The following is a 21,634-nucleotide window of genomic DNA, read 5'->3' as shown; positions in this document are numbered from 1 at the left end:
CAGCATGTGGAGTAATGCATATTCTTCAAACAATGAAATTTTGATCGTATTGAATGAAACATGGACGAAGATAGAGCATATTTAAATACGAGGTATGCATGATTGAGTAGACACTTTGATACCCGATAAAGGGAAAAATCATGCTCATATTCCAAATAAATAAGAAAAATTAAGTAAATTTTCGGTGATTCGTTTTTGATTTACGTCAGTCCAGAAATTGTTAATTATTACTTGCTTACTATAACAGTTTTAATCAGCGAATTTTGCATTTCTGGTTTACTAAAAATTGTGTGTTATATCTGTTTAAAAGTGTCTGGTAATCGCTAACAAAAGTACTATTGTCATTGAGATGATCGGCTAAAGAAGTGTCATCCGACTCTGTTAAATTTGAAAATTGCTCAAATACGTCAGTAAACTACAAATTTGTTGTAACATTAATAGACATATTGAAATAGAGAATCTGATCTTGATTTATTTCTTAGCATTGTTATCGAGTTAAAATATTTACTTATAACCCGCTTCATGCTGATTTTCGCGGGGTTTTATTGTCTTTTTTTCCATATGATAACTTGTTTTTCCGCGAATTTCTTTTTTCGCAAGACGAAGTGCTCAACTTAATCGGCCAAACAATGTGCCGTGTCCGAAAACCAAATGAACAGAAAATAAATGCGAAAAAGCTGAGAACTCACCTCTCGCGCGTTGCTTTTGTTGTTTTTTGTTATCGAAGTGCCATCCGTTATTAAAGGGGCCGTCCAACAGATAAAGCGTCGTATCGACGCGAAACGATATTGTTGGAAACTACGAGGATTCCTTATATAGCTATAAAATACATCAACTCAAAACATGAGCGTGGATGGTCGAGTGGTCAAGGCGGGAGCAATTTTTACTCCAGGAATCCAGGGGTCAGTGGTTCGAGCCCTGTTGAGGTCTACTTTTTTTTTTAACTTGTATTCTTGTTTTTTTTTACAGGAGATTTTTAGTTCACATGTTTAAATTTGTCAATATAAGCATTTAAAGCATTTAATGACAAGCTTCAATACATGCCAAAATCTGTTGTACGGCCCCTTTAACATATCCGCATTACTATGGCCGGTCCAAAAGTCTAAACCGTATGATACGAGCATATGTCTGATCGTTGACAAGTAGGTCACGCGAGTTGTGTATCGTGTTTTTTCTTACAATTTGACCAAGCATTTGTAAGAATATTACATAAGATATGTACATAACCGGAAAGGAAATGCATTTCTTCGTTGAATAAGACCGAGTTCATGGAAATAGCTGCACAATTGATGATGTTATGGCTGTTCAAAGCGATGCACCATGTTTTGGGGGTGATTTTGAGTTGAATACCTTGATATATATATTTGATCGTGAATTTTTTAAAATTATTTTTCGTTATAATTTGATTATTTTTCATTCAAAATGATGTTTTTACTAATTAAAATCATAGCTACACGCTTACCACCTGTGGTTCTGCTAGTATGATACGGGAACAAAAACTCTAGAAGTGAAATCGATTTCTCGTATTTGAAATATGTAAATAGCATGTGTTGGCGGCAGAAAAACAATCTGTATTTGCTGTAAATTTTGTGTTAAGGTATTCCGCTGCAGAGATAATTCCAGCGCAAAACCGGGCAGGCGTCTCCGCCAATCTGTACATATCAGGGGCCGCGACCACCGTTGTGGGGGCTGAACAAAACTTTGGAACTGTCCTCAGCGGCCTCGTGTTTCAAATAAACGTCGAACTGACCGCACGTGAGTTGAGCGTTATTTTACTGAGATGGAAATAATGCAAAATAAAAATAGTTGAATTCACATGCGATATAATTCTATTAATAAACTGTACATAACGCTAAGTTTGATTTGAGTACAGTTACATACAACTATTCAACTCAGATTGTTAAAATAGAGTTCTTAGTAAATTGATCATTATGTGTTTCTTGAATTATTAAATTTTAAGCAACGTCTAAGACTGAACGATATTGGTGATAACGAATCTTTAAGTATGTTGCTTATGAATTTATTGCAGCAACGTCAAAATACTTCGTTTTTTTTTTTTTGTTTTTTTTTTGTTTTACTGATCGTCCATTTATTATATCATCTTGAAAGCGCGTTAAGTTATGATCACCAGCGGCATTGGTCTTAATATCATTTCAGCGAACATGCCCGTATTCGGATCCACGACCTACACTTCCGGCAGCAGCACGATACTTGACACCACTGTCGGCGGCGTCTTGATAGGGACCGTGACCTTCACTGACGCCGACGGTGCCAACACGATTAGCATCACCATGGACTCGAACAGCTATTTTACTTTCGATGATAAAGGGGATGGAACCGGTTAGAGTTGTGCAGCGCAATCTAGGAAAATGGGGCTTATTGAATCTGTGTGAATGCTTATAAGAGACGACACTTTACAGCTGAAACTCGATTTTGTTTTGGAAGAGACTTTCTTTAAAAGAAAAATTCAATTATAGGAAAAGCGTCGTCCTGATTAACGCATATGCATTAAGCCCCGTTTTCTCAGAGCGAGATTCATATTGAAGCAGCAGTAACACTAACCTGATACTGTGATATACGACACATCTGGTTCTAGTAAAAGAGGCAAGAGTAATTTTTCTCACTTTAAAAAGGCTGAAACGGGTTTAGAATGCAATGTCTTGGTGCTCGCACATGGTCAAAATCTAATGTTAAAATTCTAATAACGTATTTCTAAATCTAATATAAGAACACACAATTGTGTTACGATTCAAGGCACTTAAGAGATTCTTTACATAACTCAATCCGAAGAAAGTAGAGTTAAATTCGTAAGTTCCTGTTTGCGATGTAACGTTTGAATAAAATAAGTACTTTTTTCGATAATTGTAATCGAATGACGTTTTGTGCATCGTTGAAACCGAATTTCAGATAGTCCCCCATTCTTATTTGAAGGAAATAACAAATTGAAGATATTATTGAAAACGGGATTAGTTCCCATCGATTCAAGGTGTTTTATATATGTAGTAATAATATGTAACACTATTTATAAAAGTCCAGCGAATATGCTTTATCGTTTTTGCACAATATTGGTGCATTCGCAGAAAACGTGTCGGTACAAAAATTTCAACTCAGTTCTCAGGATACGTTTATGGCATAACAATCATAGATAGTTTTTTCAGGCTCCGTTACAACCACCACCGACACCATTAACTTCCCGATGTCGGACCAATCCGGAACCACTGTGACCTTGACCTTCAATGCCACGGACACTTGCGGAGGCACAGTGCAGGGAACGATGCCAATCATAGTCCAGAACATTGTAAGTCCGTCCAGAGGCGTTTACATATGATGGGATCGAAGTAATTATTTTAAAATATATTATATATTTATAAGTCAAGATTTGGCAAGTACATTTTGCAGAGTTAACCTTTTGAACGAAAAAAACAACAACACTATAATGTGTTTCCCAGCACCACACGGTCAAACAATAATAGGTACGGGTTGATTGCTGTAACCGAATGCTTCACTCTTTTTGTTTTCGTTTTCTCAATTTAGAAACCGACGCTTACGGGTCTTACGCCAGGCGTAACGACGTCAGAAACCGTCGACGCTGAACGTCGGATTGCCAACTACACGTGCTCCGACCCGTCAGACATCGTCACCTCCACCATAACAATCAGTCCGGGCGCTTCACCGGAGTATTTTGTCACGCGCTTTTTGTCGGGTACATCAACAAATGGAGGTAATCGCTAAATGGGTAGAGAAACTGTTGCCGAGACAAGAAACTGAAGAAGGTGAAATATGATTCTAACGCCTTGCGAAAGTATATTGTGCACATGTAACCGTAACAGCTTTTGTACTTCGCAAAGCGTTTTCTCGGTTAAGTCCAATCAAATACATTAAATGTGTTAAAGAGAATGGCCGCATCTAGTTCAATTTATTGAATTATAGCTGTCATCACACATTTTATTGTAACATATCAATACAGGACTAGAACAACACTATGTTTTCCAATTTCTCTTTGTTATCGTTCTTCTCTAGTGTACGAGATAATTCTCCCCACCCAGTCGGCACCCAGGCAATTCAACTACGACACGGTCAACTCGTACACGATCGTGGTCCAGTGCTCGGACGGCAAACCCTTAGGTACTGCTTCCGCCACCTTGGTGGTCAGTCTGACTCCAAACCAGCCACCGGAAATCACCAATCTGCCACGTAAGAATGAGTACAACGATCGGGTAAAAACCGACTAATTATAATACAAGTGTGGTTTAAACGGCTCCCTAATATACTGTTACGTTTTTTTAATCGATCGCTGATAATAACACTTTAATAAATGTTCACGAGAACTGATACAGAACGATTACAAATATGAATTCTATAAAATTTACTCTTTTTCATGTGGCAGTTGGAGCAACAATCGGGGTAAACCAGACGACATCCAATGGTGCAGTCATTTATACTATTCTATATACTGACCCCGACCCAGATGACACCGTGAATTTTACATTTACCTGTAATCCACCAGGATGTCCGCTCACAGTACTTGCTTGTAAGTAACGTTGGAAGCGGTGGCTTTTCTCCAACCCTCTGATCTTACTTAATGCACACTTGGTTCTTTGATGGTTTGATTGTGTAATATTTATTATATCCATCCAACCAAGTGACAAGTGGATATGAGGTCTAATTGGGTAGGATAGGGCCCAGGGTTTGGGGCAAAAATCATTGTACATTTACATGTTGGTTTATTTTATGACAGAACAGTTGGCATACAAAGACGCATCATGATAACATAATTCCCGTACCCAAAACAGATTCCAAACTTTGATATATATCTGTCCAACACGAATTTTTATCTCGGCAACGATCATCAAAGAAATTACGGAGTAATTAGCATCAACTACTGAGAAAAGCTCTTTGAATTATCTTTACTTTATCTTAAGTCGAAAGCAAGCCATGACTAGTTTCCAATCTCAACGTGTTTTCTATCATTGTTTATCAAAATGATTTGTGTTTATGTAAATTTTATTTCACCTACATTCATTACAAAACTTATTGTTAATTTATATGTTAATTTGATAGTATATAAATATATTGAAAACATGCTATTTATCTGTTTGAATACTTTTTCTTCTGGGCTAGGAAGAGCTATAAACAGGTGTGTACAAAAGGGAAGTACGAGTGAGTTAACAACAGTTATCTTTCATATGGCTGTACAAGTTCTCCTTGTCCAAGCAATGTATGATATTGTGCAGCTTTTCAAGTTAACTGGAGAAGTTTATGTATATCATTTTCTTTTAATCAATATCAAAAAGTATTCCTTGAAAATTTGTTGTGCCCCAGACTAGTTTGTATTTAGTTTTTATTGATTGTATGATGATTTTTTTGGAGTCAATCCATAACAGGTTTGTTTTGTCATAATACATTTTTTATCCAGAACATTAGGCAAAGTATTTAAAAGATCAAGGGTTCACCAAAATGATATGTTTACCAGATTTATTCGGATCTTCATTTTATCTTGCAAACAATGTTTTTTCAAGGTTCATATGGCAGTGGCACTGACCTCTATGTACTATGTCTGAATATATTGAAGTATCTTTACGAAGAATAATTAAGTTTCTATACAGGAAGCGAATTTAATCGATTGAAGCGTACGCAAAAAAACAAGCTAATTGAGCGATTAAAGTTCACGAGTGCCAGGTCAAATTTTTAGTTTTTAGCTGTACACGCTTGAATTGTCTCCTATATACATGCTCGGTTAAGCTCTTTAACAACTTCACGGGATAAATGTCGGCATACCCGTATTGAAGTGTGATATTTCTTTGTCTAATTTACTCGATGACGTTAGAGATAGCAATATATTCAAAGAGACGGTATATTTATATATTCACGCATACAGTTTCGGTTTATATTGGTGATAGATATATAATTAACACGATATTTTTGTAAATCCCAGCCGGGCAAGTTCAACTGACAGACGACATGTCGAACGCGAACGCGAACGGATATGACGTCAAGATCACACCAACTGACAACAAGAATAACGTTGGATCGGCGAGGACGCTTACAGTGGTAGTAACAGGTTCGGAAGTAAACTTGTTCAATGAATCACACGCGCTCTTTTAATCGATGTTGACAAAAGACAAAAAACAAACAAACTGATAAACATGTCTTTAATACAACAAAATTCCAACAAAAATCATATATACTTGTGTTATTTGTAAACCTAGATACAAGTCCTTGAATACTTGTTTATGACAGCAGTATGAAACAATATGTTGTTAAAAAGGGTAGGCTGCAATATAAAATGCATGTACAAATTTGAGAAAAAAAATCACGTTTTCGAAATGAACAGGTTTTGGGTTATTGCAAACCCGAATTCGCGTGATATCACAGTAGAAATATACTGCAAAAATGATTTAGTTGATGTTATTTATGTGAGTGCTTACGTTTCTTGTATTGACTTTAAAACGTCATATGACGTAATACGTGCGTTATTGCAAGTATTACAGCATGATAGAACATATTGGTACTGTCAGAGTTTCCCTGAGTTTTAAATATTATAAAATGTGTCCCTAAACATAAAAGTGATCTGCGATTTCAGAACTGAACAACGCACCCGCTTTTTCCAACCTACCACAGATCGTCCCGATAGACGAGAACGTGATCGTCGGTTCCACCGTGTATACGGCATCCTTCACCGACCCCGACGCCGTCAATACGCACACATTTACGCTGGCGGCGTCAGCTTACTTCCAGATCACAACACCGACATGTGCGTTACAACGCTTGTAGAAAAAAACTGGTCATACGTACACCTGGTATAGCAGATTGCAGATTTGTTTATAAAACTCGCATACAAGATGCTCGTTTAGTTTTAATCAAAATAGCAAGTAAATGACATTCTATCACAACCACCAACGCCGCCATCACAAATGCAACTACCAGTACCAATGACACCACCACAACTTCCACCAACACCAGTGCCACCACCATAACCACCACCACCAATATCACCACCATTGCTAAAACCTACGCCATCATAAACCCCGCAACAAACAATACCACTTGATTGATTTTTGCTTAAAATATAATAAAATACTAATAAATAATAAGAATATTTATAAATAATTCTTTTGCAGCGGGAAACATCACCACGAAGTCAGCCATCAACTATGAGGCGCTAGGTGGCGTGTATTCATACCCTCTGCAGGTCACCGTCAGTGACGGAATTGTCACGGTGACGTCAACGGTGACGTTCACAATCAGTGACGTCAATGAAGCGCTTGTATGGAACGCGGCGACCTACAGAACCCAACGTAACAAGATGGAGCGGTAGGTTACTCCACCAATATGGCAACCAATAAATAATCGCCACTTTTTCCTTTATCCTTCAATATATATATATATATATATATAGAATATAATAATTATATATATATATATGATACCTATATAATATATATATATTAATATATATATAATATATATCTATATATTTGATAATATTATATATATATATTAGCGCATATATATATATATATCATATCTATATATATATATATATATATATCAATAGATAGATAGATATATATCTCATATACTATATAATATATCTATATATATATCATATAGTATAATATATATATCATATACATATACTACATTTTACAAACGGTACCGCTTTAAAAACCCGAAAGTAGGATTTCTAGAACGTATACGCCTCATTCATTTCGACAAAAGCGATTATTTTAAGTTTTAAAGCTCTAAAAGACGGATTTCTACCTTGTAATCACCAGATATATTCTTATTGTCATAGATAAAATTAAATCTATAGCCTAGTTAGCAAGTAATTTATTATTTTTCAAACGGTACGCTTTTTAAAACCGAAATTAGTACATGCTAATCAATACATATAGATGCAATTTGAAAGTGTGCAAAATTGTCATTAAATCTATAGCCTAGTAAGCAAGTAATTTATTATTTTTCAAACGGTACCGAAAGAAGAATTTCTAGACGTATACGTCCATTTATTTCGACAAACGCGATTATTTTTAAGTTTTAAAGCGCAAAAAGACGGATTTCTACCTTGTAACCACCAGATATATTCTAATTGGCATAGATAAAGTATGTTTCTTAATAAAACTTAAATAAAACTATGCCAAATAAGGAGTGTGGCTTTAAGCGTCGAAGAAAATGAATTGACATAATATGCTTTTGCCGTTTTGTCACGAAAAGCGATTGCAATTCAAAGAAGATATTCATTTCTTTTTAAATACCTCAATAGAGGGAATAACTACGTGGTTTACTTTAAAACGGCTGAACGTACAAATATCACCGGTAATAAAGTGGAGCGAGAAACGATTTAAAAGAGGGATAATTTTCGCATTTTTTGTGTGAAAATATTTGGGCTACTTGATTACAAATATAGTAAAATATTTATACAAATACAGAAGGCTTTTAGTCGCTGATTCGATAAGTGTGACGGCTTTTTTGTTTGGTTAAATTTCAATCACGCGGAGGTAAATATTTTTAAAAGCTCAAAACTCAGACCCTGTTGCTGCAAAATGTCTTATTGTGTACAATTTTCAGAAAATGCAGAAATTTGAGATTAAGTTTTTACCTTTCTAATGGTTTTCTTCAGACCGTGGGTACTGTGCTGACTGACCCTGGATTTGCCATCACAGACGAGGATACCGGGGACACGTACAAATGCTTCATGAACTGCGGCATATCCGAAGGGTACGTTATTTTTGTGAGCCTCGCTCTGTAAAAATGAGGTGTAATGCATGTGCGTAAAGTGTCGTCTCAGATTAGCAGTCCGCGCATGCAAATCAGAGACGACCCTCTCCGTTTTTATGATTAATTTTCGTTTCAAGAAAGCCTCTTCTTAGCAAAATTTCAGCTTAGTTGGAAACTGTCGCCCCTCATTAGCCTGTGCGGACGCACATGCATTAAATCTTCTTTCCACAGAGCGAGGCTCATTTCTTTTGTGTTCATACGTCCCGTCTGTCTTCGCATAAAGGTATATTATTTAATACAGTGTAGCAATGAACTCTGCGTTCCGGTTTTGGTGAGTTGTTAATTGGTATATCCAATAGCTCAAAAGGAATGATTTTTAATATAATTCTGTACACTTAGGTTTCGACATACCCAGATGATCTAAAATTCATCATCAATATCACCATTATTATCGTCGTAATCAACGATTTACTTGAAGTTGATATGTTCTTTTTAAAAGTCATTTAAGCATAGTCTGGGTCATCAAACAAAACATTTATGCATATTTTCGTATATTTCAGTTATTTTTCTATTAATACGTCAGCATGCGATCTTAAAGTGACGTCAGCATACAGCCTGGATGCCGGACTAACCAGTCCAGTCACATGTCTAGTGACCGCAGTGGACAAGGGGTCGCACACTGCCACGACCACTCTTATCATCACGATAGGTAGCATCTCATTTGTTGTCAATAAACTAATTTCTTTCAATAAAGAGAGCTTATATGTGTAATGAGCAAAATCGCAAACGCCCCACAGTAGCCTCCCCTACTGCGCTGGTTCTTCCTACACGGGGGGATGTCAATTTCAACGGTTAATTAATAAACACATCACAAATGAACGATATTATTATCAATATACTCTATAACATCGTTGCGTTTCTAAATATACATGTACTTCAAAATGGTTTACCTGCGACAAAGCCCATAACACAAAATATATGCGCCTAGTCAATTTTTAAATAATTTAATAAACATAATGGTCTGGCAATAAAACATTGGTCCATTAGCTAGAATTATTTAAACCATTTGCACATATGTTTACTCCACAGACGACGTCAACAACTATTCACCGGCGTTTTCTCAAATCTACTACGACTTTACCATATCGGGATCCGCCGGAAGTGGTACTACCGTCGGCACCGTCACTGCCACCGACGCAGACACTGGAACGTTTGGAACGTTCTCGTACACCTTGGATAAAACCGCATTAAATGGAAACTACTTCACGGTACTATAATGCTAATGTTCTATTGGCTATTGACTTACTTTACTTATTCCGTGAGACTCTTATTGGAGCATAGGGCTGCGACAACACCACGCCAACGCACTCTGTTCTGGGCTGCCCTCTAAAGCTTGGTCCATGTCATTCCGGCGTCCTTCACTTCGCTCTCGACTGACCTCCTCCACAACTGTTTGGGCCGTCCCACTGTCCCTGTGGGTTGCAGTCTAGTGCTTGCCTTGTGACGTTGTCGACTGGTTTTCTAAGTGTGTGAACTATCCATCCCCATTTTCTTTTCTTAATGTCCCGACCGACAGGATTCTGGTTGGTTCTGCTCCATAGGTATGTGTTAGAAATCTTCTCAGGCCACCTGATGTTGAGAATGTGGCGCAAGCACTTGTTGACAAATGTCTGTATCTTGTTGGTGATGGTGTTGGTAATCCGCCATGTTTCGGACCCATAGAGGAGGACTGCTTTCACGTTGGTGTTAAAGATACGGACTTTGCTGCGCTGGGATAAGGCCTTAGAGTTCTAGATGGGACGCAGGATGTTGAAAGCTACCCTTGCTTTGTTAATCCGGCTCTTAACGTCTTCATCTGCGCCGCCATCAATGTTGACCACACTTCCTAGGTACACATAGCGGTCCGTCTCTACCAGATCTTCTCCCCGTAGCTGCAGTGGCTGATGTAGTCGGTTGTTCATCCTCATCAGCTCTGTTTTCTTGGTGTTGATTCTCAGGCCAATCTTCTCTGCCTCTTCTAACGCTAGCCGCGTTAGCTTGGACTGTGCATGCTGTTGCTTGTGTGAAAGGAGGCCGATGTCGTCCTCAAAGTTCAGGTCCTTTAGGTGTTAAGTAAAGGTCCTCTGGATGCCAGTGTTTCTACCGTCTGTAGTTCTCATGATCCAGTCTATGACGATCAGGAAAATTGTCGGCGAGAGCATACAACCTTGCCTCACTCCTGTTTTTACTGTGAAGTGGTATGTCAGCTTCCCATTGTGGATGACCTGGCAAGATGAGTCCTCATAAAACTGCTGGATGATGTTTATGAGCTTTTGCTGGATTCCGTAGTGTTGAATCAACTTCCAGATGGTATCCATGTCTACGCTGTCAAACGCTTTTTCAAAATCAACGAAGGTCGTGTACAAAGGAGACTGTCATTCGATGGATTGCTCTATGATGATACGCAGAGTGGCGATACGGTCTGTAAATGATCGGTCTTGTCTAAATCCTGCTTGTTCTGTTGTCAGCCTCATGTCTAAAGTCTCCTTCAATCTCTATAGGATGATTCTGGTAAGCACCTTGCTGGGGATTGACAGCAGCATGATTGCTCGCTAGTTTTCGCATTGAGAAAGGTCACCTTTCTTGGGAAGCTTTCCAAGTACCCAAGCTTCCAGTCAGCTGGCACTTTCTCCTACTCCTATATCTTCGCCAGGATGGGATGCAACACCTCTGAAGCTGCTATCGCATCTGTCTTTAGGGCTTCCGGGAGGATGCCGTCAGGACCTGGTGCCTTGTCGTTTTTCAGGAACCTGATGGCTTTGATGATTTCTGCCTTGGTTGGTGGATTTATGTTGATGCATTAGGGTTCTTCTGCTGGTGGTATGTCAGGAACTTTTTGCGGCGGTGGTCTGTTGAGAATTTCTTCAAAATGTTCCGTCCATCATTTCCTTTGCCCCTAATCACCTGTGATGATTCTCCCATTCATGTCCTTGACCGGCTTACTGGGATTGAAACTCTTTTCTGACATGGCCCGAGTTATCTCGTAGACTCTCTTCATGTTCTTTTGCTTAGCTGCTGTTTCTGCCTCTTATGTCAAGTTGTGTACTAATTGCCTTTTGTCATGTCTTGCGCTCTTCTTCACTTTCCGGTTCGCCTTCCAAAACTGTGATCTGAGGTCGGTTTTCGGTTGATGGTCAACGCATCTGTTGATTTTCTGTTTCAGCTCCCTCTCTTATCTATCATCTCCCATGTTCATTTGTCATCCATTTCTTTTGTTTCATAACTTTCTTCCCCAGAACATTGGTGCATGTCAATTGGCTATACAAGATATTTACTAGGTTAAGATTTTTATACCCCCACAAACGAAGTTTAGGGGGGTATAAAGGAGTGAGCTTGTCTGTCGGCGGTCTGTCGGTCGGTCTGTCGGTCTGTCTGTTGGTCCGTATAAAGTGTCCGCTTTCTAATTCAAGGAGTTTTCATCCGATCTTCACCATAATTGGTCAGAAGTTGTATCTAGATGATATCTAGGCATAGCTCGAACATGGGCCTTGTCGGGTCAAAAACTAGGTCACGGGGTCACTTAGTGCGTTTTAAACATTCAGCATGTTGTCCGCTCTCTCATTCAAGTAGTTTTCATTAAAGCTTCACCAAACTTGGTAAGAAGTTGTATCTAGATGATGTCTAGGCCAAGTTCGAACATGGGTCATGGCAGGTCAAAAACTAGGTCACGGGGTCACTTAGTGCGTTTTTAACATTGAGCATGGTGTCCGCTCTCTGATTCAAGTAGTTTTCATCCGATCTTCACCAAACTTGGTCAGATGTTGTATCTAGATGATATCTAGGCCAAGTTCGAACATGGGCCTTGCCGGGTCAAAAAATAGGTCACAGGGTCACTTAGTGCGTTTTAAACATTAAGCATGGTGTCCGCTCTCTAATTTAAGTAGTTTTCATCAGAGCTTCACCAAAATTGGTCAAAAGTTGTATCTAGATGATGCCTAGGCCAAGTTCGAACATGGGTCATGGCAGGTCAAAATCTAGGTCACGGAGTCACTTAGTGCGTTTTAAACATTGAGCATTGTGTCCGCTCTCTTATTCAAGCAGTTTTCATCCGATCTTCACCAAATTTGGTCAGAAGTTGTATCTAGATGATGTCTAGGTTAAGTTCGAATATGGGTCATGCCGGGTCAAAAACTAGGTCACTGGGCTACGTTTTACACATTCAGCATGGTGTCTGCTCTCTAATTCAAGTAGTTTTCATCCGATCTTCGCCACACTTGGTCAGAAGTTTTATCTAGATGATGTGTAGGTCAAGTTCGAACATGGGCCATGCATGGTCAAAAACCAGGTCACGGGGTCACTTAGTGCGTTTTAAACATTGAGCATGGTGTCCGCTGTTTTTTTTCAAGACAACATGCAAAAAAGTCGAAGACGAGGATACTTATACTAAAATAATTTCTTATATGTCTCGTTAAAAAAATCAGTTGCCGCCCAATTTAAGACGTAAGAAAATAATATATTTCTCAAAGTCTGCTGAAACTGAGACTGAAACAGTCTGCTGAAACTCCCGAATCGAGTTCACCACCAATTGCATAACCAAAGGTAAGACAATAAAAAGAAAATAAAGCAAATGCTATAATACCTTAACAAATCAGACAGCAAACTGACTGAAACCAACTTAACTACATTTATGCACAGGTGAACAGTGCGACTGGCGTCATTAGTACCACAGTTAACATGTTAACCGTCTGCAACTGCTCCGGGACCGCCCTCTCCATGACAGTGACGGCGACGGACAAGGGCGGTCGCAACGTAAGTTCACAAGTCGTCGTGTTCGTTTCCGAGGCTACCACTACCTCTGCAACTACCACTACAGACAGGTGTGTAGTGTAAATCGTATATTCTTTTTTATTAATTATGCCCCAAAAGTTCCCAGAAGTTTATATGGTAGTATCATCCTCCGTCCGTCTGTCCATTAGTCCGTTAGTCACGCTCCTTTTGCGTATTATAACCCTTTTTAGTGTTTAAATTATTATATTTAAAATTTAACTTTGTAATAAGACTATTAATGAAATGCATGTATGTATGTATGGTGTTATAAGGGCAACAAGTATGTCTTCAATGTTTTTATAGCTATTGGCCTTTGTTCAATTTAGCCCCAATAGTACAGAAGCTAAGAAAATGAAACACCATATAATAATAAGAAGAATGTGAGAAAATGTAGAGTACAAAGGCAACGACTCTGTTTTTAATCTAAACGGAGTGGTTGTCCGGTGTTAACTTTTCTTTACACGTAATTCTGTTCAGATATCGAACCTTTTTCGAGGACACCAGGAACATCGCGTGGTTCTCGGTGGCTATGGTGCTCCTTGCAGTGATAGCGGCGGTCACGCCTTACGTAATGGTCATATACGTCTGCGAAGGACCCGCCCTGTGTAAAAACCCTTGCAAACAAAGGTAAGTTTCAAAGTATGTGGACACTTTTATACTATGCATGTAGTTTATGAACATGTTTTTTAACTTGATTAGAATAAGCGCATACGTTACGTCAGCGTTTAAATATACTGGTAAGAGATTGTTTTTGTTAAATTACGTACTGTCATTGGAAGTTAAAATGGAAAAACATCGATGTGTTGTTGGCCATGCGATTAAGGAGATACCTCGTTTGATTTCTATTTTTAAAGGTCCTCTAACAACACTATTAGATCGTGTCTGCGAGCAGTATTGCTCTAGTTTCACATGCAAAGTTTCACATGAAATCCATGCTTTCCGCTTACAGGCATATGCGCCCATACAATCCGACACCCCGGGAGGTGTTCAACCCGTCACCGCGACCGCCATCTAGACCACAGCTTTTACAAAGCAGTATGTATAATGCATATATCGTCATGATCATTTTGTATCATTGTCTTTATCGCCGCCGCCGCCGTAATCCTCCTCCTCATCATCATCATCACAACCATCATCATCATCTTTTTCTTCTTCTTCTTTTCTTCTTCTTCTTGTTCATTTTCATTATGACCTAATTATTCAACATCACTAGCAACATCGCCGTCATCGCCGTTAGGATCATTATTATTGTATTTAACACTGACGAGTCAATTTTTTATTTGTCTTTCAGTTCGGAAACCTCCCCCACCCAAAGGTAAGTTTTAATACTTTATCGGATTTCTGAAAGTTTTCCATAGAATTAAAGACCTATTGCGGAGAAAAAATCCAATCATGAAGTTTTTCCCCCAAACTACATACTTACAATCATTAATAACTCGATTATACATCATCGAAATGGCGTTTAATTTAGAATCATAAGATAAAGGTCGACGATTGTCTTGTTCGTCGTTGCTGATAAGTTTTTTTTATTCTTTCTGAAATCTCAAACAATAAACGGGAAACTCTCGTGAATTTTATTTATCAAATAAATTATACGTCCGTTATGTGGTGTTATAACTTTCGAATTTAACCAAGGTTCCACAGTATCAATTGTAACGTTTTTCTCGGCACAGATTTATGTCGCAGTTTCAGTGAATCTCAGCTTAAAAGTGCCTTTTCACGCTTTGGTAAATTGACAAAATTGAAAAAAATAGTTTCAGATTCGCAAATTTTTCTAAAAGTTATGATATTTTTGAGGAAACGGTAATACTGAACATTTACCATGCTCTAAAATATCCATTATGTGCATCTTTTAACGATTTAAAAACCTGAAAATTATAAAGCGTTGCAACGCGAAACGATTGAATAATTTGGAGAATTCTGTTGTAGTCGTTGTATTTTATGATACTACAAGGATTGCATATATGAGGCAAAAAATACATTGAATGGAAATGGGATAAGAGCGGATGGCCTAGTGGATAGAGCGGTAGACTTTTGCTCCATGGCTCCAGGGATCAGTGGTTCGAGCCCCGTTGAGGGTTACTTTTTTAAAATTGTTTAATTGTATTATTGTTTTTTACTGGAGATTTTTAGACAATATAAAGCATTTAATGAGAAACTTCAAAACATGCCAAAATCTGTGAAAAGGCCCCTTTAAAATAGATTAGCATATATCAATGGAATGTTCATGAGTGCCTTGCCAATAACATTTCACTATATTTGCAGTTCCAGTTTTGCAAGATCTCTCCAATCTTTTACTATACTTCAATAAGTCATAGATGTCTTTATATTTGTCAGACAACCAGTTTTGGCGGAGTGAGGAAATCAGACTTTAATGACGTGATGAGGAACGTCAAGCATTACGTCTCAGCGGACATAACGACTGGCATGATTTCGATTCATATAAGCAGTCCTATGGTGTTTTTAAAGCTTGTGTTAAGTTACTTCTAAAGAACCTACTTATGCAAAAACAAAAATTGTACCAACCTTAAACTGGCATGCCCAGTCATGCTACCATGAATTATCGCGAACCAATCGCGATTCTTAATTGTTTTTATAAAATTTGAGTCACCTTGCATACGTAACTTTTATGGAAATCAAACCGAGTAATATAGCAAAGTGCTTAGTTACTAAGGTACTCGACATAGTTTGCATAAAAATCTATGCTATACTGTTCACACTCTTTTATTACATATGTTTGTTTTGTTACTTCACGATGACCATTCTTTCATTTATCTATTGATATGATTCTAAATCACTCTTTTTATATAGTAAAATGGATATGAAATTCTCAATCCCTTTGTTGATTTCTCGATTTATATGATATACCAATGGGGATGGTAGGGAAATATTGAAGTCACTTTTTTTCGTCGTTCCATTCCAACCGTCGATTTGTCAGTCAGTCCCTTAACTAGTCCAGACTGCAAGCGAGATTATACGATTTTCTCAAATATTTATGATTTAAAAAAATGTGTAAAAAACTTATACATATATTTCAATATAAATTAAAATAAAAGTTTAGAAGAACATGTGTCGAAAAACGCGAAATTTAATTCTAAAATCGAAAATGTCTGTACAGTCGAATTCGCCAGCATGTAAATCATGCATGTACGATGTGAATCTAAATTTAGTTTAACGGTTCATTTTAAATTCCTGCAACGATATCTATTCATACGACACAAGAACACTTAACTAAAAAGACGAATGCTTCGGTTATTGTAGGAAAACATGTACGAAATATCTTCGTCACAATCGGCTCGGGGCGCTTATTTGTCTTTGCTGCATTTTATGAAATTCGTCTTCAATGTATAATTTTTCTTGCCTATTTTGTGTTATTGTGACATATTTTTATCAATATATTACGATTTAACACATATAAAAATCGTATAATCTCGCTTTAAAGGTGTGTACTTTTTCGTCTGTGAAGCACAGCATTTAATATTTTATACGGGCATCCGGTATATCAGCACTTGTGGAATTTGATTCCGCATAATAGTAATTCATTACGATGCTACATTTCGAATCGAACATATTATCAAATATAAACAAATGTTGAACTTATCCGTTTAAGATATCAAAACAAGACTGGCACATACTTTTCCTCTTTGTTTACAAATGCTTCTGTTTTCTGTAATATTAGTTACCCATAAATATTTATCAATTTTTGCTTTAGTGGAAATCAGCTCTTTTCATGCTTGTTATTTTTTAGTCCATTGTGTTCCCGTCAACTGCATTTTAATCAGTGTATTTAAACTATGCCATTTTATGACTGCTATCCCACTCGGACGGGACGTTTTTTGAATCCTTAGCGTTTTTGTTGGTTTAGGTTACGTATTGAAATTCGAAATCAAATAAATCAGCTACAAATTTGGCTTAATGCCAAATCAATGTTCACAAACTTAGATCAAAATTCCTGTAAGAGCCGATACACGAATTATATCGGTAGGCGTAAACACTTTGCTATGTTGTTCCTTGGCAAACAAGTGTATTGTCATGCGTACATAATCATATATTAACTTTTAAATGCTGTTCTTTAATGTTTGTTCATTTAAAAAAAAGTGTTTAACCATTCACGTGTTTACAACCTAAAATTTATTCAAACTATAACCTACATCATATATCGAATTTTGCTATTGCTATTAAAGCCCCACTACATTTTGTATTTTTCTCTACGACCATAGTAATGTATAAAAATAAAACAGATTATGATTTTCTATCCATGTATATAGAACGCAAGTAAAAAGTTGGCGTGTAGGAAAAACTGTCAAAACCTAATTGTTTCATTGATGTTTTGTATAAAATGTATGCAGGAGTAAAACTATTGCCGTTTGACGTACGATGAAACTTGTTATATAACCACATTGCTTATGTTAATGACAGCACCTTAAAAGCTGAAATTTTCAAGATTTTAATCAGATTTACACGATTTTTTTACGAATAAGGGGTCTGGGTCAGTATTTACATATACGCCTCGTTCTGAAAAAAATGACCGTAATACCTGCGCGTTAAGCGTCGTCCCAGATCAGCCTGTGCAGTCCGAATAACTGAATCGAGATGACCCTTTTATGGAATTTTTTGTTTAAAATAGGTCTCTTCTAAACGAACATCCTGATTAGCGGAACGTGTTGTCCCTGATTAGCCTGTGCGAACTACACAGGCTAATCTGAGACTTCACATGACATTAAAGACAAGTTTTCCCAGAATAAGGCTCATATACTTCTATAACCTTAACGATTTAACTTGACTTTAAATTAGATGCTTTGATAACTTGTTATTTGTATATCGTTATTAAATCAAACTATTTTAATGATATTTTTGTTCCTCAGCTAAAAGTGATATTATGCGCATCTTTCACTGTTGAATTGAGCTAAAAAGAATTACCAGGTCAAAAGAATAAGTTTAAATATGGTAACTGACCAATTATCTGCAACTCATCTTGCTAAAAGTTGTTTATAAAAAATGTATATAATATTATTAATAGTGACAAACTTACCTAAAATCCTCATGATAATGAAAGTTTGTTAAGTTCGCTAAAAGTTTATTTTTATGAATAATACACAAAAGTTTTTTGTGTCAAGCAACGAATCAAGTTCAAGATAAAATTTATATACCTGTTTATCATGGTTACACCTACGTAATTTAAAAAATAAGGACAAGTGTTTATTATCCCCCACCATAGGAGGAGGGATATTGTTTTGGCGTTGTCCGTCCGTCCGTCTTTCCGTCCGTCCGTCCGTCCGTCCGGCACTTTTGTGTCCGGAGCCATATCTTGGAATTGCTTTGGCGGATTTCATTGAAACTTGGTGTGAGTATATATATGGATAAGAGGATGATGCATGCCAAATGGCATTGTAAACCATCTGTTAATAATGGAGTTATGGCCCTTTGTATCTTGAAAAAATGCTTTTTTGTGTCCGGAGCCATATCTTGGAAGTGCTTTGGCGGATTTCATTGAAACTTGGTATGAGTATATATATGGATAAGAGGATGATGCACGCCAAAAGGCATTGTACACCATTGGATAATAACGGAGTTATGGCCCTTTTTGTCTTGAAAAAATGCTTTTTTTGTGTGTGTTCAGAAAACATTTGTGTCCAGTAGTATATTGGCGGCGGATATCAATTCAACGAATTTGCTTGTTGGATTTGTTGTAATCTGCAATATCTTTGCTATACAAATGTTTTATGGAATTTACTCGATAAAACGAAAATATAAATATGAAACTGTGCTATATATCACGTCGACGACGATAACCATGAAAATTGTAGTAATGTCAGTACTTGAAAAGAATCTAATTTAAAGGTGGTCTACTTCCTTTTCCTATAATGACATTGAAAGTGCAATCCCATATGGAGCCATTTAGATTTATCAAAGTGAAACTCCAGCTTGGACTGCGATAGAGACCTCTAATAAGTAAGACCCTGATAGCAACCAACTGTACGCCAAAAAAATGAGAAACAAAAATTGAATCAAACTAATATAGACGACTTGTGTGTTCTTATTAAACACATTAAAACAACAACATTAGAATGGTAATTGCGAAGCAAAGGGGTTCATTTATGCTGTTTTAAGAGCACAATAATTCTTGCAGACATGTTTTAGTAACTTTTGCGTAAACAATAGGGGCAAGATTACATACCAAATATCAAAGCTCTGTGACTTGTGGTCTCATAGAAGATTTTTAGAGTTATTTTGCTATAAATCCATATAAATCATGTGATCCCTCGCCAGTTTTGACATTTTGGGCATTATTTTAGCAAACTTTGCAGATTACCAGTATGTTATGTAACATGTCAAATATTAAACATCTGGACCTTGTTGTTGCAAAGCAGATGTTTTAAGTGTTCATTTTTTTAAATCAATTTTAGTTTGAGTGACCTTCACATGCAGCGGTCGAGAACGATTTGAGTCGGGTTATCGCAGTTGTAAATTCAAGAGTTTCCACTTTAGCGATTTATGTTCCATTCCCGCTCCCGGCGCATGCGAGCTTGGTTGGTAGTCACCATACTGGCAATGTGAGGATTCCTCCGGGTAACCGGCGTCTCCCCACAACAGAGGGCAACACCAACATTCAATTTATATTAGTTAAACTGAAACGTTATACGTTGAAGCTTTCATTCTAATGATTTCCAACTTTCGTGTATTTAGTTAGTTAAGCTGGAGTTCATATTATTTTAGTTTATTTTGAAAAATCTAGTTTCCATTTTTGATATTATCAAAGGCGAAGCAAACAGCAAAGATTACAAAAAATAATACCGGGTATGTCCTTATTCATTGAAAATTACCAATACTCAACTATAAATACAGGCATCGACCCCTGACTTAAAAACTGCCTGTGACTTGTGCCAATACGTAGTCTACAGTCACTCGTGCATGGATGACAAAATACGGGCAAAGTATGTAGTTTTGGGACGAGTTTTGACATTCAGTTCGCTGTGGCTTGACGTAATATTAATTTGTTTCAATATTGATTTCTTCATTTATTGCAAACTTTGCCGCATCACAACATTTAACACCATCACCGATATGAAATGGAATTCTATAAAAGCATAGCACATGCGAACTTATTGGTTACATGTATTCGTCTCATGTTTCGCTTAAAATGTATAGTTCGCCAGCATTCATTGTGCGGTTATCTTTAGTTATTAATATGTTATAGCAGTAACTCAAAACATAAATCCCATAGTATAATTAAGCTTGAGAACATTGTGTACAAAAAGCACATGCTAATCAGGGAAGACACTGTCCGCCTAAACTTAATTTTCGCTAATGAGAGTCTTCCATAAAACAAAAGAATCCATAAAAGTGGAAAGTGTAGTCCCAGATAAGCCTGTGCAGACTGAACAGGTTAATCAAGACCATCACTTTACGCACCTGCAGTAAACCCCTTTGTGTGTGATTCGAAGTTTATGAGGTCTTTTTGCACTTGATGCTTCGTAATTTTAGGATCCGGATTGTGTCCAAGGTCTTCTATCAAATTTGCTTACGATACTCACGAAATTTGAAGTAAAGCTGTAATTTCAAGAAATTTTGTTTTAAAAAACCCAATTTAATTTCTGTGTGGTTTTGTATTGTGGGGGAAGCCGGAGTACCCGGGAGTAACCCCCCCTCCACCCCCGTCCGGCATGGTGTCCAACACACAAACTCACATGCGTCCGTGAACAGGGATGGGACCCCGGTCGCCTAGGTGAGAAGCGCGTTAACTAACCACTGCGTCAACCTGACAACCATGAAACCCCGTCTTCCCAGATTGAGGATCAAATATAGGAAACGATTCAAGCGGGTCCACAAGAATCACAAGTATCACATCGAGGTCGGAACGCTCCACAGTATTTATAGAAATGTATATGGGAACTTTCATGGTTTGCGATATTGGTTGATGAATTTATTGACATAAACGTGAGCACGTTTCAAATTAATTTTTTATACAATCAGTTTTTCACCCAAAAAAATGTGCATTATGCTCAAACAGTTAGTGTGCAGAAATGGCAACTCGTATGAAACAAAAAATTAAGAAAGCACGAGTTGTGTCCCTTAACCAATAACCCCAAAAATACGTCAGCTTAAA

At 37.4% G+C, this 21,634-nt stretch overlaps 1 protein-coding gene across 1 annotated transcript in view; it reads left to right on the top strand.

The window, feature by feature from the left end:
- LOC127875100 (protocadherin Fat 4-like) overlaps positions 1 to 16,315 on the top strand; it is a 62,763-nt gene extending 46,448 nt beyond the window's left edge. Inside the window, exons 20-21 of the mRNA XM_052419923.1 lie at positions 14,819 to 14,842; positions 15,865 to 16,315. Coding sequence (XP_052275883.1) covers positions 14,819 to 14,842; positions 15,865 to 15,902 — 62 coding nt within the window. The 3' untranslated portion in view covers positions 15,903 to 16,315. The remainder of the gene's footprint in view (positions 1 to 14,818; positions 14,843 to 15,864) is intronic.
- The last annotated feature ends 5,319 nt before the right edge of the window (positions 16,316 to 21,634 follow it).

This window comes from Dreissena polymorpha, chromosome 3 (assembly GCF_020536995.1).
Source record: "Dreissena polymorpha isolate Duluth1 chromosome 3, UMN_Dpol_1.0, whole genome shotgun sequence".
Taxonomy (NCBI): domain Eukaryota; kingdom Metazoa; phylum Mollusca; class Bivalvia; order Myida; family Dreissenidae; genus Dreissena; species Dreissena polymorpha.
Note: the sequence above shows the minus strand (reverse complement) of the source record. Positions and strands in the feature narration are given on the sequence as shown.